Here is an 18878-nt window from a genome sequence, read left to right as displayed (position 1 = left end):
TATACGAGTTCTTCTCAAGCCCCTGAGGCCCTGACAACTCCGGACATAGTGCATCTAGTTCTTTTATTTCCCACACAAAAAAATCTAGTTCTTTTATTTACTTTTATTTTATTACGATTATTACGATGGATGGAACAGTACAGAATACCACTGGGGGTCACTGGCTGCGAGCTGGAAGGGTGCTGGGCGCCTGGGAGCACGAGCCACTAGCTTGAGCTCTGCTGACTAGGCAAGACTCCGGAGTGGCACGCCGGCAATCACGTGTCCATCGATCCTTAGCAGCTGCCAAAATTCTTTTGCACCCATCAGTGTAAATCCAGCATTCCCCGATATAACCGTGACGATGAACGAAAGACAGAACGATAAAAACACGAACGGAAAGCACCTGCTGTGAAGCCAAATCCAGAAGAAAGGCTACATGAAACTGCATTCCCCATCAGATTCAAAGTGGGTGTACAATCGTCAAGGCGATCAGAAACGCTCTAACAATGAGAGCGGCAGGAATACGAATTCAACTAGCTCTTGTACCCCCAAAACACTGATGTTTCGACAACCATCGTACATTTGAGAAACCATGGTATTCTCTTGAACTACAAAATACCACGCCATCATACTTTGGAAGAAACCACGGTTTTCTCTTGAACTCCAAAATACCAAGTACCCAATCAGGCCTTCCCTCACAAGCTACCCTTTCCACACAAAGCAACTGGGGTGGCTGGTGGAATCAGTTACGAGAAGATAATCTGGCGATCACATTGACATTTGTACCGTTGCATCTGAGAACAGCAGTAACAGGTACAGGACACCAAAATATCTGCTTGAGCAACAAACTAAAGCCTACTATCCTCTCTTAGCATTGTTGCGAGCTTCAAGTTTAGCTGATACCTCCTCTTCGGACAAGGGCATATAGTAAATCCTTGGATACGCCTGTGTCTTCTCGAAGAGATCTTCCAGAGTCAAGGCAGGTTCCAGTTTCCTTGGAGGAGGTGGAGGAAGCATATCCCTTGCTGGCCCAGGGCCAGAGATAGGTGGCAGCTTGGCAAGAGCTGCTGGAGTGGGTAACAGACCAGTAGCAGGATGGGGAGGTAGGGTTTGGTTAGCACTGTGTTGTTGGAAGGGTGCTGCCTGTGATGGTGTAACTGTGCTCGGACTGATAGGCACTTGAGATGGGGGAGGGGCTTCAAGTTTGAGCTTAACCTCTTGCGGATCAACAAATTCAGCGACCAAATAGTTGTGGTTGTTTGGGGGCCACTGGAGGTTGTAGACAGCATTCCTCGTAGCCACAGCTTCCTCCACTGAAGAGTACTGTAAATCAGAGAGGTAGGGCAAGCAGGCAAGTCAGCACCACAATGCATAACAAACAAACAAGCAACATACCACGAAATGCTCTGAGCTAACAATATGCAGAACAATACAGCAAGGCTACCCATTCTATGTTTTGTCATTTACAGCAAAAATTCTAACCACCACAGGACCATATCAAGCTAGATACAAAGGAAAATGGTCTAGAACCAAAACATTAACAGTTACTGAATGAAGCTCAATTATAATGATGTAGTCCAAGTTGTAATTGAAAAACAGTTTGCTATTAAGCATATGGAAAACAAGATTTGTGGAGTGTGAAAAAGCCATAAATGGGTCAAATGTTGAATTATACTTCCGATATTATTCCTTTATCTTTGTTGCGTATAAGTATTAGCTACTTAGCTTTACAGAAATAAAACGTATTGGCACAAAATAATACATAAGTAGGAGGAAGGATGGCAAATCTATTCCAGGGGAAGAACAGAAAGAAACTGGAGACATAAGGTAAGAAAGATAAGGACATACAGTAACATAGCAGTGGGTCTTGATATGATCCATCCAAAAGCTACAAACAGATCCAGTTTTACCAAGAAGCTCTTGTACAGCTTTCAGAGTAAATGGGAGCACAAATCCATCAATTCTTAAGGAAGTCGTTGCAGGTTTTTAAGCAGGTGGTACTGCAGTAGAAGATAAGGATTAGACAAGAACAGCGAATCACTTTATTGGAAGGGTTGAAGAACCTCACCTATCCACTCCTTTGGATAATCTCCGCTTGCTGCTATACCAGGCCTGCCAAATGAATGTTTCAGAGCAGAATGAAAGACTTCCTTCGGAGCACCAGTGCCAATTAATTTGGGTGCTCGTTGGTCAGAAATATCGACAGCATCCGTCTTCCATTGGCACTGCCGTTTGATTGGCTCATTATTTGCAATGACCTCTCTACCTATATATTTAATAGCGAGTTAGAACAAAATCAAGAATCATACTTGGCATAAGGAATGCAAGAAAACTCAATAGTATAGCATAATGATCACTATTCCTACTAGAGAACTGCAAATAAGTGTCCTATATACCTCTAAAAAAGAGTAGAGAACCAGAAAATATAAATGTATAACTATTCCATGCAATGTATACCAAAGGAAAAAAGGAAGACAGTATAAATATCACACAACAGAAATCCTCTAGCAATTGTACATACACATACTGAAACCTGTCATAATAGGCATAATGAAACCAAGACAATACAAAGAATATAAATATGTTATTAGTACAAGAACTTTGGAAGCACCAGTTTGTCGATACCCTAAACAAATACCGAAATACAGGGTAATCACTAACCTTCAGGTTTCCTCTTTTCAGCTGGACTTGGTGGCTTCTCTTCAGCTACAACTTCGTTTGTGTGTGCAGAGGAACTCTCAGCAGCACTGTCAAGGAGAGGCACCTCTTCCAACACATGCTCTGAGGTAACCACTGTCTTTCCTCCAAGATCGTCTGGTTTGATATTGGAATCAGCATGCCTACTTTCCATCACATCCTCATCCATTGATTCATCACCTGAACTCTTATCGAGACTAAGTTTCTCGCGAGAACTACCATCAGGACTCTCCTCTTCTTTGTCCAAGTCTATATTACTTGTGGAGCCTAACTCTTGCAAAGAGGCCCCAGCCTTATGCAGCTCTTTGTCGACATCCAACACCTGAAAATAATCACCTGGGGAGGGAATGGTGGATGATGGTTTGAATATTTCCTGCTTTGCCTCAAGTTGTAAATCACAACCATCAGCATTCAGGTTGCCCTTTACATCATTGTTATCACTAGTGGATATATTATCATTGAAAATTGACACACACTTAATTTGAAAGTCTAGATCTGTTTTGACCTCAGATACCTTGTCTTTTCCCCTGCACAGAAAGGGCTTGGCGTCCCCATTAGAGCATTTAGGATCTCCATGGCCATTGCTGTACATCAAAGTATTCACACTAAAATTGTTTTTAGGAATCATGTTCTCTGCAGTCGCAAGAAGATCAGCATCCTTAAGATCAGCATGCAATTCAATAGCATCAGGCAGTGCCAGTACTTCTTCCTGTTCAGTTTTGCAGTCTACCTTGACACCTAGCTTGATAGTAGTATGGGAAACATCAGACACTACATCATCAATGTCCATTTTCTTGCTTGTGTCATCTTCTGGCTCTGCAGCTGCAACAGCATCAGCATCCTCATGATCACCATGCAATATGATATCATCAGGATGTGCAGGTACATCTTCAGTTTCTAGAATTTTGTTTTGCATATTCAGGCCTAACTTGATGTCACCACCAGTAACATCAGGTACATCATCAACAGACATTTTGTTGTTGGTGTCATCTTCTGGGGTCTTCTCAATAGTATCACCGTGATCTTCAGAATGTGGATTTGCTTCATCCACTCTAGTATTGCCACTTGAAGCTGATTCTAGAAAACCTCCATTGGTTTCATCAGTTGCTGCTGTATCAACTAGAGAAGATTCAACTTCTGCAACAGCATCCAAACTTCTCTGACTAGCTTCTGCAGTACCATCCACAGCCTCCTGAGTAACTTCTGAAGTAGCTAACATACTTTCATCATAAGCTTCTGTAGCAGAGATAACAAGATCTGCCCACTGTCCCGTAACCTCAGAAGCAACTTCATCAATATGTTCTTTGATTGAAGCCTGGTTAAAAGATGCATCAACAGAACCAGGAGTTTCACCCCCTTTCAGGTCCTCAGGAGTTCCACCACTTGTTTTTTTCCCGCCATCAAGTATCTTATCCTGGATGGCCTCAAAGAGCCTCTTCACAAGATCATCCTTCAAACCAGTGACAGGCAGATTCCTTCGCAGAAGCTCATCCTTCAACTCAGTAACCATCCACTGATCAATTGGCCGGTCATTCAGCATAGGATACGTAGACATTGTGACTGCAAAAGGTTTTCCCAGTACACTTAGTAAAAAGTAGATATAATTATTGCAAAAGTTATACTACATTTCCAGAGTAAAATCAAAACGGCATTCTACAGTTCCAATGTAACAAAATGATCTATATCATAGGATTGTAATATATAAATCAGATTTAAGGATTAACGAATTCTCAAGTTGCAATTTGCAACAGCAGGATTAGATGGTCAAATCCATCTTTTTTTTGCTTGCATTCTAGTAACTCCAATGATGTACAATTTATAGATTAAGCAAAATAGTTCCTCAAAACCCCTAACTCTTATATGTGGATGCATTTTTACATGATAATCTCCTAAGTTCATGTAAATTTTTACCCCATGAATTCGATAAGAGCTGCATGCTAAATGTATGGATAAAAATACTCGTAATTTTACCTGTATCGGCCGCATAACACAAAATTTCAGACAATCTCTGCATATTAGTAACACTGCAAACTACATGAACTCTTCAATAAAACAAGTTGACCAGAGGCAGACGTTCCCAGAATATAGAATCGCAAAAGACAAACTACTTAGAGCATCTCCAAGAGCTTTTGTATTTTGGGTGAGTTATCTAAAAAAAGAAAAGAATGACAAAAAACTCATATCCAACAGATTCTCTATCTACCTCGCCTTCTATCCTCGTTTTCTATTCAGAGGGTGACGTTGGCTATCTTTGCCTAGCGCTAGCCATCCCATTTTAGATTTTGGACAAGCTGTTGGATTTCATCCCTTTTTCGCTAGCTATTTTGTTTTACATAATAGCTATATCAGGATTTTAGAGCATCTCCAACAGCTCATGTATCCCCTTGTCTAAATTTAGTGATTTACAAGCCCTCTAAAAAGATAGAAGTCTTTCAAAACAAGAGGGAAACCAACAGCTTCTCCATCCATCCTCCTCCTCCACAGCAAAAATCTGATCTGACAGATGGACCCCACGCGTCATAGACTGCACCTCAGCCCCAGCACCGCCACCGTCTCCCTCCTCTCGCCATCTTCCTCCCCCTCGCCGGCAAGCTGGCCTTCCGGGCCTCCGACGCCGACGGCGGCGGCACCGTGAGCAGCAGCTCGTCCAGGTCGGTGGCGACCGCGGCGGCGGCGGAGACGGACGAGCGCGGGGAGGTCGGACGTGCTGTGGCGCCGAAGGACGGGGCCGGCGGAGGCGGAGGCGGAGGCGGCTGTTGCCTCTCGCGGCGGCGGCGCATCGGCACCGGCCGCCGTCTCCTCAGGCGTCAAGCTTGTCGAGGCCGAGCTCTCCGGCGGCGCCGATGCCATGCGCCGCCTGGCCAGGGACGAGGAGCACGATGCGGAGGCGTTCGCGCGGAGGGAGGGGAAACGTGCGACGAGGATTTTGCAGGAGGCGATGGGTCCTTCATTTTTGCAGGACGGGGAAGGAGATTTGAGGACCGGATGCAGATCAGAGGGGGATACAAGTGCTGTTGGAACCTGGTTTTTGGGTTGTTTTGCTTTTTTTTTTTACAGATGGAAGGTTGGATAGAAAAGCTGTTGGAGATGCTCTTAGCTACCATAGATACAAGAGCTCTTGGAGATGATCTTAGATCACATTTCTATCCCGAGCACAAGCATTGGATACTGAAACCATCATTCAACAGAATCCGCACCTAATAAACCCCTAATACCCCTAGTCCTCAACCACACAGTGCAAACCTCGGGGGAACACCCGCATAGGCGATCCGAAAAGAAAAACTCAAAATCGCAATCCGATGGGATTTCACGTACCAACGACTGCGAGGAGCGATCTCAGCAGGGCCTAGCGCGCACTAGCCTTCTCCAACCCGTAGGTCCAAAAACCTACAAGCACAGGCATTCATCAGATCAAAACCCTAGTGAAAATCGAAAACTCAAAACGACGGGGAAATGCACCGACCAGCCGCCGCGAAATCGCCGAGGCCGCGCGGTCCTGAAACGAAACAACAAAAAACACACCGAAAAAAATCTGAAAAAAAAAATCCCAAAAGGAAAACAGCAACGAGGAGGCGGATCAGGGACTCCGAGAGATAAAAAACGAGGAGAGGGAATCGAGCTCCCGCGGGCTCGTGAATCCGCGCTGCAACCCGCGTCGGATTTCGATTTTCAATCCGGATTTCTACGAGGCCACTGGGGTTTATGCTTTGTGCTCCTGGGGAGAGCGACAGCACGAACAGATGGCGTGGTGTTTGCGCTTGCGCCGCGTGGGGCGCCCAGTAATCAGAAAGCTAGTGGGGGCCACGGAAGTGAAGAACACACAAGCCCAAGCGGCAGGGTGGCTTACCCACTGACAAGTGGGGAGCACGCATGCGCATCAGTGTGCAGCGCACGCCTCCGTCCGGAACTTGAAAACCGGAATACGCTTTCGCTGTTGGGAAGCGCACCTCGTATTTGGCGTCGTCGTCCTCCTATAAGCCTCGTCGTCCGAAACGGGCTCGAACCCTAAGCCCCACCACCTAATCACTGTAATTACCAAAATGCCACTCTTGTTCTCCAAATTCGCACCGCTGATCCCCCGGCTCCGCCGCCTCTCCACGGCGGCGGCGACCGCCGCCGGCGAGGATCCTAAGCTGTCGCGGATCGCGGACGAGCTCCTCGCCCTCTCCCCAGCCGAGCTGGACGACTACGCTGCGCTCCTGCGCCTCAAGCTCCGCCTCTCGCTCACCTCCAGCGCGGCCGCCGGAGGCGCCTCTCCGGCCGGGTCCGGGGACGCCGCGGCGGGAGCGGAGGAGGCAGCCGCGGCCGTGAAGACGGCGTTCGACGTGAAGATCGAGAAGTACGAGGCCGCGGCGAAGATAAAGGTCATCAAGGAGGTGCGCGCGGTGACGGACCTGGGTTTGAAGGAGGCGAAGGAGCTGGTGGAGAAGGCGCCCGTTGTGGTTCGCACGGGGTTGCCCAAGGAGGAGGCCGAGGCGCTCGCGGCCAAGCTCAAGGCCGCCGGCGCCGCCGTAGCACTCGAGTGATCCCACGAAGGTGTCGCCTCTTTTTTTTTCCTAGTGTTCTTATACAAATGCAACGTACGCGTGTTTCTTAATTGAATTGGAATTCGATGGGATTGCAGCGGCCGAGCAGGGGTATTGCGTTCTTGTAGCTTTTGACTAGCCTCAAGCTTAATCACTGATATGAGTGATACATTTTTTCCGGAATCACACAATAAGGTGTTCCTGCACTATGCTATATATTACTAGCCTGGATTGGTTTGAACAGCCAGCCTGGAGTAGTCGTTGTTGAGTTACTTTATAAGGTGGCTAGAGTATGCTAGTTTGAATTATTTGTTCATTTCGACTTTCGAGTGGTGCTCAAGTGAAATGCATCCTTTCTCTTTGTTTTGGTGCATGAAACTATTTGTGATTGTATTATTAAAGGTGAAGCATATGTTCTGTCAGTGTCAGGTATCCACCATAGGTTCGGTCCATTTCATGTGCTGTTTGAAAACATTGTTTAAGGTTAGCCTGACAATGAAAACGATTATTTAAAGTTAGCCTGAAATGAATGGTGACTTTCGACATTCACATGTTCAATTGTTCATAGGCATCTGAGACTTGGTATGGTATGGTTAACTGAATTTGGTTGGGTTGAAGGCATAAAGAATGAAGGCATTTTTGTGATATACAAGTAGCACATTGAGTTGAAGATATCTGATACCATGGGTGCACAAGTTTATACTATCTTAACAGTTTTGAATAATTCTGTCCAAAGATGTAGTTTACATAAAGGTGTTGTGTATGGTAAGGGTGAAAATAAGGGCATCGATCATTAAGGTGCTGTAGTAATTGATAATGGTGCTGCTGTGTGATACTTATAACCTTTCATGGTTCTCTTTAGTTTCATCACACAATGATTATTCTCCTGGATGGTTTATGACAGAGTATTATAATACTGGACTGCAAGGTTATTGTTCAAAATCAATTGCCGAGGTGATTCTTTTTGTAATGAATGAGCACCATAATAGGACTTATTTTGTAGTTGGAAATGGCTAACCAAACACTTCTGCTGAATTGTATTAATTTCCCTTGATGAGGGTTGTAGGTGTCTATGTGTTTGATTCTTAATTTGGTCTTTGATGAGTTGCATGAGTAATATTTATGCAAATAAAAGTATATATATTCTGTTAACAAATTGGAAAAGTTAAACCATGTGGATTCTTGTACATTCCCAGAGTGTGTGCTTGTAAGCTAGAAAACAAGAATCTTGAATGATTGTTTTTCTTTTCCCTCTCACAGTATTCAAACTCTTTTAATATTAGTAGAGTGCTTATTCGGATGGCAGGTCACATGCTGAAGGTAGATTTGGTGCATGAATATCAACAATCATCTCCGCAGCCATATTTGTCTGCCAATTCTCAACTGTTATTTATAGAAGTCAGCTCTTGGAAATTAGGAAAAGAAAAACTGCCCTATGTTGCATCATTTAATTTGTAAATCTCTCATGTAGTAGGCTTTGGTATATTTCATTACAAATTTCCCTGTTTGTACCATGCTTAGCTTGAACTCCTCGAGGATCTTGTGTGCTGCTGCATCGTTCTCTCTCTTAATGCACTGACAGGATGTTTTGCGTGTCACGGGAAAAGAAAGAGATGCTGCATGTTGCAAGTTTTGAGCAAAGGTTTGTAATGTGCACTAGTTGATGTCTATGAAACTGAGTGTGTAGCTTGCTTTTGAAGCACTGAGCATTTCCCCAGTACAAACTTGTCAGTTCCTTAGTATACAAATGTAGTATGGATGTAATAGTCCTTAGAGTATAGTATTATTGCTCAATTAAGTGCTTCTGAGACCATTGGAATGCAATGTTGCGAGCCAATTTGTTTTATGTGAACTCTTATAACTTAGGTTGATGTTTGATAATGCCATGCTTTTGCCATGGGATAGCATTTTATTGGCTATTTATCTCTGATAGCCTCTTGTTGGAGCTTGACTATCACATAGCTGACAGTTTATGGAATTATGGTCTCCAGTTCGTAATAGTTGCTTGTGATATGTGATGTTGTTTTGTACTTGTACTTTGGTGGAGCTTTCAAGTTGCAACCACTGCAGCTGTTGATGTGCCCTGGACAGTGGCCACGCAGACACCTCAAACGTACAGATGATCTGCATTGGTGGTTTCGACTGCTGATGTCAATGCAAACTGTTTGATTTTGCTTCCACCTACATATCGAGCAGCATTTGCTGTAGCGCTTGGATGTGGATATTGCTGCGATGCAGACAAGCTGCTGATGCTGATGCATTTACTCTTTTGTTCGAACTGTTGTTTTCGTATATTTTCCCACCGAATGGAACTGATGTTTTCATATAGAGGAGCAGTCATCCTCTTTTCTGTACTTGCTCTTTCTTCACTGAATGTGCTGTCGTTCTTCCACCGCTGCTGAACTAGCAATGTGGGAGAACTTTACCCTCTTGGTGCCCATTTGATTTTCCACAGATTGTTCCTTTTTTATGTGTCCTGATGGCAGCAGTTTCTCCTCATTCTTTACCGCTGATGTATTTTTTCCACCATGTGTTGTTGGTGGGGATCCCAGGCCCAACCGCGGTTGCAATTCGAGAGCGCGACGTGATGCTTGGTCCGCTGCCAGCTGCAATGATCAAAGGACAAAGGGGTGGACGGATGGTGGGTCTCTCAGTGTAGTGGGCACGATGGAAGATGGATGATCTTACCCTGCGTCGCCATCGCGGTTGGTTGGTGCGGAGTCAATTCTGAAATCTACGCCCCCTACCCAGGCCAGATGCTCGCCTTGTCGAAATTTAATTTTGATCGCTCGCCGTTTTCACTGTGCATTTCCTGTTTGGATGATTGCTCCTGCTCCCCACACCTGAATGCTGTTCTTTTTTCAAAAAAAAAAACACACACACCACACGACACCTGACTGTTGTTCTTTTCAGAAAAAAAAAGAACACCTGAATGGTGGTGAAACGGTGATGCAGGACCGGTACATGATGCGTGGTGTGGTCCAGAGATCGCCGTCCTGACCCAACAAGCAATAGCTTTTCCTCGGCCATGTTTGGTTGTGGTGTGAAAATATTTTGACGAGAGAGAAACGATACTTTGATCACTAATTAGAGGTAGTAAATAAAGTCTAATTACAAAATTACCTCCACAACTATGGTACTGTAGCAGTTGCTCTAGCTAATGAGGCCTTTGACCGTACGATTAGAGGATGTTTGAGCACGGTTACTGTAGCATCACTGTAGCCAATCATGATGAGACTTGGCTCATTAGATTCGTCTCGAAAATTTACACCCATTCCTAAAAAAGTTTTGCAAATAGACTTCATTTAATATTACATGCGGGTATTCGTCTTTTAGTGAAATCTTGATGTGATTGTTAGCCAAACATGGCCCTCGGTGTGTTTCGTGGTCGTGGCCAAGGCCAACTGCGCTGCGCACCGGCCGTCGATGGCGACAGCGCGGCACTGCGTGATGGACATGGACTGATAGCTACTAGCAAGCAGTGCGGCGTTTTAAGTGACACCGGCCACGAAGGACGACGGGTTGAGGCGAGGCCGGCAGACCTGGCTCGGCGCCTCGGCATGCGGCGTCCGTCGCCTTTGGGGCGCTCTTCTTCCTGGTCGGTGATCACCAGACCGGCCACCAACTAACCGTGGCCGTAGGTGCTGCGTGCTACGCCCCACGAGCTCAACTCAATCGGCACGGGAACGCGTGCCGGTTTTGTTGCGACGCAGGCAATCAGGCATCGTCCCTCCCGTCGACCCTGGCAGTATGGCACGACATGAATCCATCCGCGGACGTGTTCGCAGCCTGAAAACCTACGGCTCCAGCCTCCCGCGGAGTGTTCATTCAGATTGAAACAAAACAACCGGCATGCGTGTAACCGTCCGAGAAGGAAATACAGCTCGATTGCTTTGCTTGCTATACCTTCCATTCCATTCCCCATCTACTGCAGCTTGATCCAATGCAAAGCGCTCTCTCTTCCCTAGCAACAAATATCTGCGTCAAGTCCAGACTGTACAGCGCACACAGTGGCACCACACCTCCCTTTTCGGTTTGTCTCTTTGCTCCCATTTCCCTTCTGGAGACCTTTCTGCTCCTGTAGCTGGTCTTTGCCATGGGCCGTGGCAGGCCTTTCCTTGCTGGTGTTGGTAGCTTCGGCTGTGTTTAGTTCCCATGAAAAAAAATGTAGCGCTGAAAAAATATTGTAGCACACTGTAGTACTTTTTGTTTGTTTGTGGTAAATATTGTCCTACCATGACCTAACTAGGCTCAAAAGATTCGTCTCGCAACATACATTAAAACTATGTAATTAGTTTTTTTTATTTACTTACATTTAGTACTCCATGCATGAATCATTTGCTATATTTAATATTTCGATGTGATTTCGATGTGATGGAAAATTTGGAAAGTTTGTGGGGAGTGAACACAGCCTTCAGCTCACAGCTTCCCTGGCCATCTGCTTTTCAAAAGGGCTATGGTCTATGGACAGGGGAGAGTGCCTGCACACAGCTATAACAGCTAGTAGGGTTGGGCCAACACAGACACAGGGAGGGTGACAGGCAGAGACCATAGAGAGACACTGTAGCTCCCAGGGACTCTCTCCACCCCTCTCTTTCAACAAGACACTGATTTCCCCTTTCCTCACATCATTGGTTTCATCTTGTCCTCATCACATCAACACAAAACCTGCTGTAATAAGAGGAAAGAGAGAGGCTGGCCATTGCCATAGTCCTTTTCCAAGGCTCTGTCGCTTTCGGTCACTCCGTCACTGCCCACCAGGCTTTGTTGCTGGCTTGCTGCAGCTGAGCGTATAAATGACCAGCTTGGCCTCTCTGCACTCCGTAGTTCTTGAGAGCTTCTGACTGGTGCTGGTGTGTGCCTTCCAAGTGTGAGTGAGTTTTTGCGAGTTGCCATGGGAGGCACCTTGGAGTACCTGTTGGGACTGCTGGGAGGGAGTGGAGGACATGGCCACGAGAAGACGAAGAAGAGGAAGCAGCTGCAGACTGTGGAGCTCAAGGTCAGGATGGACTGCGAGGGATGTGAGCTCAAGGTCAAGAACGCCCTCTCCTCCATGAAAGGTCCTCTCTGTTTCTTTCTTGATGACTGTTAATATGTTTTTGATCCCGTGCTCCAAAAATTTTCAAAGCCTTGTTGCTCTTAAAGTTTTCGTTTTAATGTGACATTTGTCAGATGAAATGTTAGGCAGCAAAAAAATATATAAATAAACCACGAGCCTCAAAACACGCATCTGAAACTTGTTTGTAGCACTAAATTAGCACTTCTACATCAGAGTATATCCTTCGACTGTCCAAGCAACCAAAGGAAAAATTCTGCAACATATGGCATGCAGGAGTAAAGAAGCGGGCTGGCTCTGTATTCTCAAATCTGAAATAGTTCTCATATCCAAAAACCTCGTTGATTTGTAAGAAATAAGCAGTATACGTACTGAAAATTCTATGGGGCTTGCCTGCAAAACCTGCTGCTTGTCTTCACCTTACCGCATTTGCTGTAGAGATGCAGAGCACCGCCGTCCCCCTTTGAGCCGACATACAAAACTGAAAACTTGCAACAAGCTAGTGCAGTGCACTGTGCTGAAACACCTCTGAAACTGAAAGAAATGTGAAAAATTCAGATTTCCTATGGGCATCACCGGTCATCATTACACACTCTAGGTTGCTGACGAACTGAACATTAGATTGCCATTTTTTCTGATGACCATTTTATTTCAGGTGTGGAGTCGGTGGAGGTGAACCGGAAGCAGCAGAAGGTGACGGTGGTCGGGTACGTGGAGGCCGGCAAGGTGCTGAAGAAGGCGCAGTCGACGGGGAAGAAGGCCGAGATCTGGCCCTACGTGCCCTACAGCCTGGTGAGCCAGCCGTACGTCGCCGGCACCTACGACAAGCGCGCCCCGCCGGGCTACGTCCGGAGCGCGGACCCCGGCTACATGCCCAGCGTCGCCGTCCACCACCACCACCAGCAGCAGCTCGGCCGGCCGCACGACCACCTCACCGACATGTTCAACGACGAGAACCCAAACTCCTGCTCGGTCATGTGAGGAGACCAAGAGGAGAGGTTGACGATGATGCTGGAGCTTCTCGAGAGAGAACCGGAGATCGGGTGAATGTTCATGGTTTGGTCTGCTCAGTGTTAAATTAATCGTTTGTACCGAGGCGTGTAGCTAGCTGGTAGTACTACGATGTAGTTTTCTTGTAGCTCCCTGCTTTATGATCCTCCTGCCCCGTCATCGTTCGATGTGTATTGGCAGGAGAATTTGTTTGTTTGCCGTTGAAAAACTTTGAAATCGTCGTATGACAATTGACAAGTGTTGCGCCGCTGACATGTGGAGCTGGACATCATCGTCAGCTGATGTGGCAGCAGAAAATAATATAAAAGAGAAAATGAATTATTGGGCTTCTCCATTTGGGCATTCACTCACACAGCACCTACATGTTAGATTTATGGGCCTGGCCCATATAAATAATCATAATAAATCTCAAAGACACATTAGCGTTAAGAGGAGATACACCATCTATTAGTCACGTATTGCTAATGGACGAGGGTGTAGGGGTTTTTCTCCCTTTAAATACGGACCACCTCCCTCATGGAAAAAGTGCACCATAGATCGCTATATGTGGAGTCCCCGAGGTTTGGGAATTCATAAGAAGATCTAATCTGAGTTAGGGTTTTGCCTCCTCTCGTTGTTGCGCCGCCACCGTAGTCTTCTCCATCCCAAGCGTCGGCGTGCACCGGCGAACAGGAGAGCAGGTCTCCGGAACCGCTCGCTCTTGTGATCCTGCACCGGGAGAGGGCGAATAAGGTTTTTGGGAAGTGCTAATCGCGACTGCTCATCTTCTTCGCCACGGCTCGTCCTCCGTCCAAGCCAGGAGCTGCGGCGTACCGTCGTCTGCAACGCCGGTTGCTGCGCTCCGTTCGAAGGACCGTCTTCGTCTCGTCTGCGCCTTTCGTCTTCCCGGCGGCTCCCGCACAGTACGTATTTTGTGATCAGATCTGTTTCATAATCATGTTTTCTGAGATCATATTTATGATATACGCACTGTCTAGTATGTTAAAGTCATGCATGCTAGGTTTAATTCTCGTCATGATAAATCTAGTTCGGAATTTAAACTTACAGATGTCTATTTTTCCAACACTACCTGGGGCAGCACGCGAGCAGCTAGCGGCACCATACTCGCTAGCGAAAGGTTTTTCTCAATTTCTCTCTCCACCAGTATTTTTTTTTGAGAAACCGGGTTTATATTTCACATAAAACTGTTTGTGGTTACAACCCAAATTTTACAAGAACACCCTTCAAAGAAAAAGAGATTACAACTCGGTCCTTGTAAACTCCTCCCGGTCTTCCTCACCGCCGGCAGCCGGAGCACACTACTTGAAGCCGACCACCTCTCCGCGCGAAGAACAGGTTTTTGTTGTCGTCTTGTGCTGCACGCTGACTTCGACGTGCTCTGTGTACGCTGAACGACCCGGCTGGAAGCGATGGCCGTCGGCCATCTCATCGTCGGCCATCAAGGAATCAGACGCCTCAAGGATCAGATTCCCCAAGTCACCAGACGGTGACGAACCCAGAAGGGGAGCAGAACCACCAAAAGAAGTGGGATCGAAAACCCAACCCGGTAGCTCATCGAGTTGGTACGAGTACCTTCCATATCTCCGTGCAGCGGCGACGGAGACAAGGAAGGGAGAAGCTAACCTCCAATGGTCATCGCCGGAAAGACCAACACCGACAAAGATAAAGGAGGCACCAAAATACCCACCAGAATCTGAAGCTCCAGATCCAAGGGGCACACACCACACCGGCCCGTCACCGGCCTTGTACGACTCACCAGCGAGACGAAGAGGATGCCGACGGATCTTATTCGACCACCTCTCTCCACCAGTTAGGACAAAGCTAATGATATCGCCAACCATTGGACAAGGCCTTATAGCGGCCCAAGTTGCGATTGCGACTCGCGAACCCCGTCGCGGCCTTTCGCCTAGCGGGCTAGTCGGCAAGTGGCGGCCGGTGTAGGACGAGAAATGACAAATGGCCACAACTCACAACACAAGCAGCCCGTTCGGTTGGCTGGTTCCAGCCAGCGCTGGCTGGAGCTTGAGCGTCTGGCAGGTGGGACCGTGGGAGGTTCGCTAGCTGTGCTGGCGACCAGCCCAGCCTCCAGCCCAGCCGGAACCGTCCATCCGAACAGGGCGGTCAAAATAGGAACCAATCAATCCGTAGTTAGCCTGAACATTCATGAACACTACTATCATGTCACATGCATGAACGGAATTAAGAGAGGAAGTGCAAGTACTGAAACATCCTGACCCGTTCAACATAGTAGTTATGATGTCGCTTAGTTTGATAATTTCATTTTCTCTTCACGGCCTTCTTTTTTTTGGACTCATCTTTCCTCTTCTTCTCTTTATCTTCTTTTTCACGCCTCTTCTTCGCCTCCTCCTCGCGCTTCCTCCGCTCCTTCTCCTTGAGCTTTTGCTTCTCGGCTCGCACCCTCTTCTCCTCCTCTTCTTTCCTCCTCTTCTCCCGCTCCTTTCTCACCGCCTCCTCTAACCTCCGTCCCTCACTGCCCTCTCACGTTCGGCCATCCTGATCCTCCTGCCTTCCTCCATCTCGTTGACCGCCATGTTCCTCCGGATACGGAAGCACAACGTCTTCTCCTCTGCATCTTTCTTCCTCTTGAGCTCCTCCTCCCGACGACGCTCCTCGAGGCGCCGTTGCCCGCAACCAGTAAAGCACATCATCTGGGTGATAATATAGAATTGCTACGAAAAATGTAATGGTACGGTGAAACTGGAGCGACGGTTGTTGGTTAAATATGCGGCGATGAGAGCCACTGCGATTGATGTGCGCTTTGAGGTCATCGCCTCTAGCGCAAGGCAGGTAGCTAGCAAGCTGGTCATCCGGCCGGCTGTTGACTAGGTATATAGCACGCACTGCAGGATACAATATACTCAAATGATTGAGTAATGACACGTTCATTAGCTAGTTCAAATATCTTAATCTGAGTTTCATTAGCTAGTTAATGAGCACAGTAGATCATTGTATCTTAGCACAACCAGCTTTTTCTTGCATATGGTTCGGATTGAGCGCATATATAACCTCACAAAGTGGTGCACTCAATTCACAAAGTGGTGGCAGGCGCTCGGCAATGGCAAGGGCTGCAGCGTTTGTTTTTCTTTCTTTTTCTCTTTTCAAAAGAAAAGGAAAAAAAAATTGCTTGTGTTGGGTGGCTCCTGTCGAGGAACCAATCCGACCGAGCATGATGTGCAGCAGTGCAGAGGCTCTTGTCGATGACCCAATCCGACAGGGTAGAGTGAGTTGAGGCCTGGGTTGATATCCCAATCCGACCTGGACAGTGCTGTGGTCGTGTTGATGCTCCAATCTAACCGATCAGTGTGTGGCACCGTCAATGTCCTAATCCGATCAGTTTTGGTTGTAGGTGTTGTAGTTGTGGTGTTTGCTTTTTGGGTCCAGTTTACTTATAAACTGGATCAATTTCCTTCTTCTTATTAATATACGCCGAACCAAAAAGTTTAGAATCTTTCCAAAAAATTCTACACTGTGCCATTTCAGATAGCTTGCAGCCACTACGGGATGCCAGTAATTTGCTAAAGGCACACGGCTGACGGTATTACACACGGCAAAGGGTTTATAGCATCTAGCATCGTTGGCAATTGTTTATTTTGAAAAAATAGCGTCGTTTAGTGTGGGCCTGCCAAATATATAAGACATGTAGTATTGTCAACTGTAGATAGAGCATTTTTTTTTGAACGAACACCACTCGACGAGTGCGTTTCTATTGATATAGCAGAAAAATACAAGGTTATGTTCCTGAGAGATCATAACCAGGCAACAAAAAAAAGAAAAAAAGAGAGAAACACAAACAGCGGGTTGAATAAGGACATCAACACGCACCAACGACAACTCAGCTCCGGCCGGTCGGATTGGGACATCGACGCGAGCCGCACACGCAACTCCGTAAGACCACTCGGCCCAGTCGGATTGGGACATACAGACCTCAACAAACGCCCCGACGGACGCAACTACCACCAACATTCCACCCAAGTAATCGTCGAAACATGTGAACGCAACCCTACGTCGAAAGGGATCCAATGGAAGCAGACTGCACCGCACCAAGAAGACCATCGCTCTGCGAGACCCTCCGCCATGGTGCCGCTGCAACACCACACACCACCTGACAGGATGAGACCACCGAATCCGGACCTCTCATAGGCTGCCTCTCAGTCGCCACCGCGATATCACAACGCGCGGGGGCCTCGCCACATCCACCATTGGACTCCACCCCGCTCTCAACGCCTCAAGGGAAACACCGCACACAGGGACCTCGCACGCCCACCTCAGACTCCACATCACGGAACCGTTTCTTAAATTGCCATCAAGGTGGTGGGTGAAATTGCCCCGCCTCCACAGATCTCTGTCAAACCACAGTCGTTGCCGCAAGTCGACCTCACTTCCTTGCTTCACCCACGCTCAAAATCCCCGCTGCCAAATCAGTGAGTCGAAAAAGTCGCCAGCGCCATCTTCCGACGATGTACCACACCGAATAGCCCAGCCAAGCTGAACAACCCGCCGCAATCCGCTGCCAGCCAAGTCATCCCACAATGACGATGCCGCAAGCGCCGTCCTCCGACGCAGTCCCATGCCGCACTGACGGTTGCCAAGCAACGCCAGCCGCCATGGTCCGCTGCAAGTAGCCACAATCGACGATCATGCGACAACCTTCGACCACCACCAAAGCCGCGAAAACCTCCACCATGTGGGCTCAACAACACCCGTTGAGCTTGCCAAGCGATGAATTGCTGCCACTGGCTGCGGCCACCCATGACTATTGAACCAGAGACGCCAAGGGTTGAGATGGGTCTCTAGAGATGATGCCTCCAAGAAGGATACGATGCCGATGGCGCCGCCATCACTCGTCCAGAAACTGGACAGGGTTTTCACCCAGAGAAGCCCGTGTAGGAGGGTTGGAGCTCCGACGTGACGCCCCCAGCGGGGAAACGACGCCAAGTGGCACCGCCGTCATGTCCACCGGCGTTCCGGTGAGGGCTTTCGCCCGGAGTTTCTCCTCCCCAACCTGCACACTCGCAATTCGGCAATCCTGGATCGCAGCCAAGGCCACCCAGCCGGAGCGGCGCTGCCACCTCACCTCTGCTCGCCTAGCCGCAACACGTCCAACGCCGCCCCACCTCCATCGGGAGAGCAGGTCCGCGGCGGGCCCGGCCGCGTCGCCACCTAGGGGCGCCGGCGCGGCCACGGTCCGAGGCTACGTTCGCCCCGCGCCAAGCTCAGGCCGCGAAGACTCGCCGGGGATAGCGCCGCCGCTGCCGCCGACTGCCGACAACGCCGCGCCCGTACTTCCGCGCGGCCGGGCCAGCACCTTCACCGCGCCCACACTGCTGCAGGTCGTCGCTGCCGCAAGGTCGAGTAGCAGGGCAACACCACCGAGCCACACGAGCCACACGCGGCCGCCTCCGGCGCAGGCCGCACCTTAGCCGCATCCCGTAGATCCACCCCCGAAGGCGCCGGATCCGGCCCCCCAGGGCACCGGATCTGCCGACCTGGGTTGCCGTCGCCGCCGCAGCCAAGGTCGGCGCCACCGCAACCTCCACCCGAGCGGGAGCATACCTACTGCCAAAGAAGCCCCGCCGCCGCCTTCC

At 48.2% G+C, this 18878-nt stretch overlaps 2 protein-coding genes and 1 pseudogene across 6 annotated transcripts; 2 read left to right on the top strand and 1 right to left on the bottom strand.

Annotated features, from left to right (window-relative positions):
- Window positions 1-401: 401 nt before the first annotated feature.
- LOC120694551 lies at window positions 402-5895 on the bottom strand (annotated as a pseudogene).
- Window positions 5896-6678: 783 nt separating this feature from the next.
- Window positions 6679-10029, top strand: LOC120694554 (50S ribosomal protein L7/L12-like). 5 transcript variants are annotated; one of them, XR_005683540.1, is made up of 3 exons: window positions 6679-7215; window positions 8512-8659; window positions 8788-9555. XR_005683540.1 is itself a non-coding variant. In XM_039977721.1 (2 exons), the coding sequence occupies exon 1, from the start codon at window positions 6720-6722 to the stop codon at window positions 7203-7205; it is 486 nt and encodes a 161-aa protein (XP_039833655.1). In that variant the 5' UTR covers window positions 6679-6719; the 3' UTR covers window positions 7206-7215; window positions 9758-10029. The 5 variants fall into 5 exon arrangements, 4 of the variants coding, with proteins under 4 accessions (XP_039833655.1, XP_039833654.1, XP_039833653.1 ...); XM_039977721.1 differs by lacking the exons at window positions 8512-8659; window positions 8788-9555 and adding an exon at window positions 9758-10029; XM_039977720.1 differs by lacking the exon at window positions 8512-8659.
- A 1887-nt stretch (window positions 10030-11916) lies between these two features.
- Window positions 11917-13524, top strand: LOC120694550 (heavy metal-associated isoprenylated plant protein 23-like). Its single transcript, XM_039977714.1, has 2 exons — window positions 11917-12265; window positions 12917-13524. The coding sequence occupies exons 1-2, from the start codon at window positions 12100-12102 to the stop codon at window positions 13240-13242; spliced, it is 492 nt and encodes a 163-aa protein (XP_039833648.1). The 5' UTR covers window positions 11917-12099; the 3' UTR covers window positions 13243-13524.
- The last annotated feature ends 5354 nt before the right edge of the window (window positions 13525-18878 follow it).

Source organism: Panicum virgatum, chromosome 2K (assembly GCF_016808335.1).
Source record: "Panicum virgatum strain AP13 chromosome 2K, P.virgatum_v5, whole genome shotgun sequence".
Taxonomy (NCBI): Eukaryota; Viridiplantae; Streptophyta; class Magnoliopsida; order Poales; family Poaceae; genus Panicum; species Panicum virgatum.
The sequence above is the reverse complement of the archived record's forward strand: the minus strand, read 5'-3'. Positions and strand labels throughout refer to the sequence as shown.

What these genes read in the sequence shown, in the direction of transcription:
- LOC120694554 (XM_039977721.1), top strand. Translation starts at nt 6,720, where the DNA reads ATGCCACTCTTGTTCTCCAAATTCGCACCGCTGATCCCCCGGCTCCGC.
- LOC120694550 (XM_039977714.1), top strand. Translation starts at nt 12,100, where the DNA reads ATGGGAGGCACCTTGGAGTACCTGTTGGGACTGCTGGGAGGGAGTGGA. An exon ending in CGCCCTCTCCTCCATGAAAG is followed by an intron (nt 12,266 to 12,916) that starts GTCCTCTCTGTT and finishes ATTTTATTTCAG; the next exon opens with GTGTGGAGTCGGTGGAGGTG.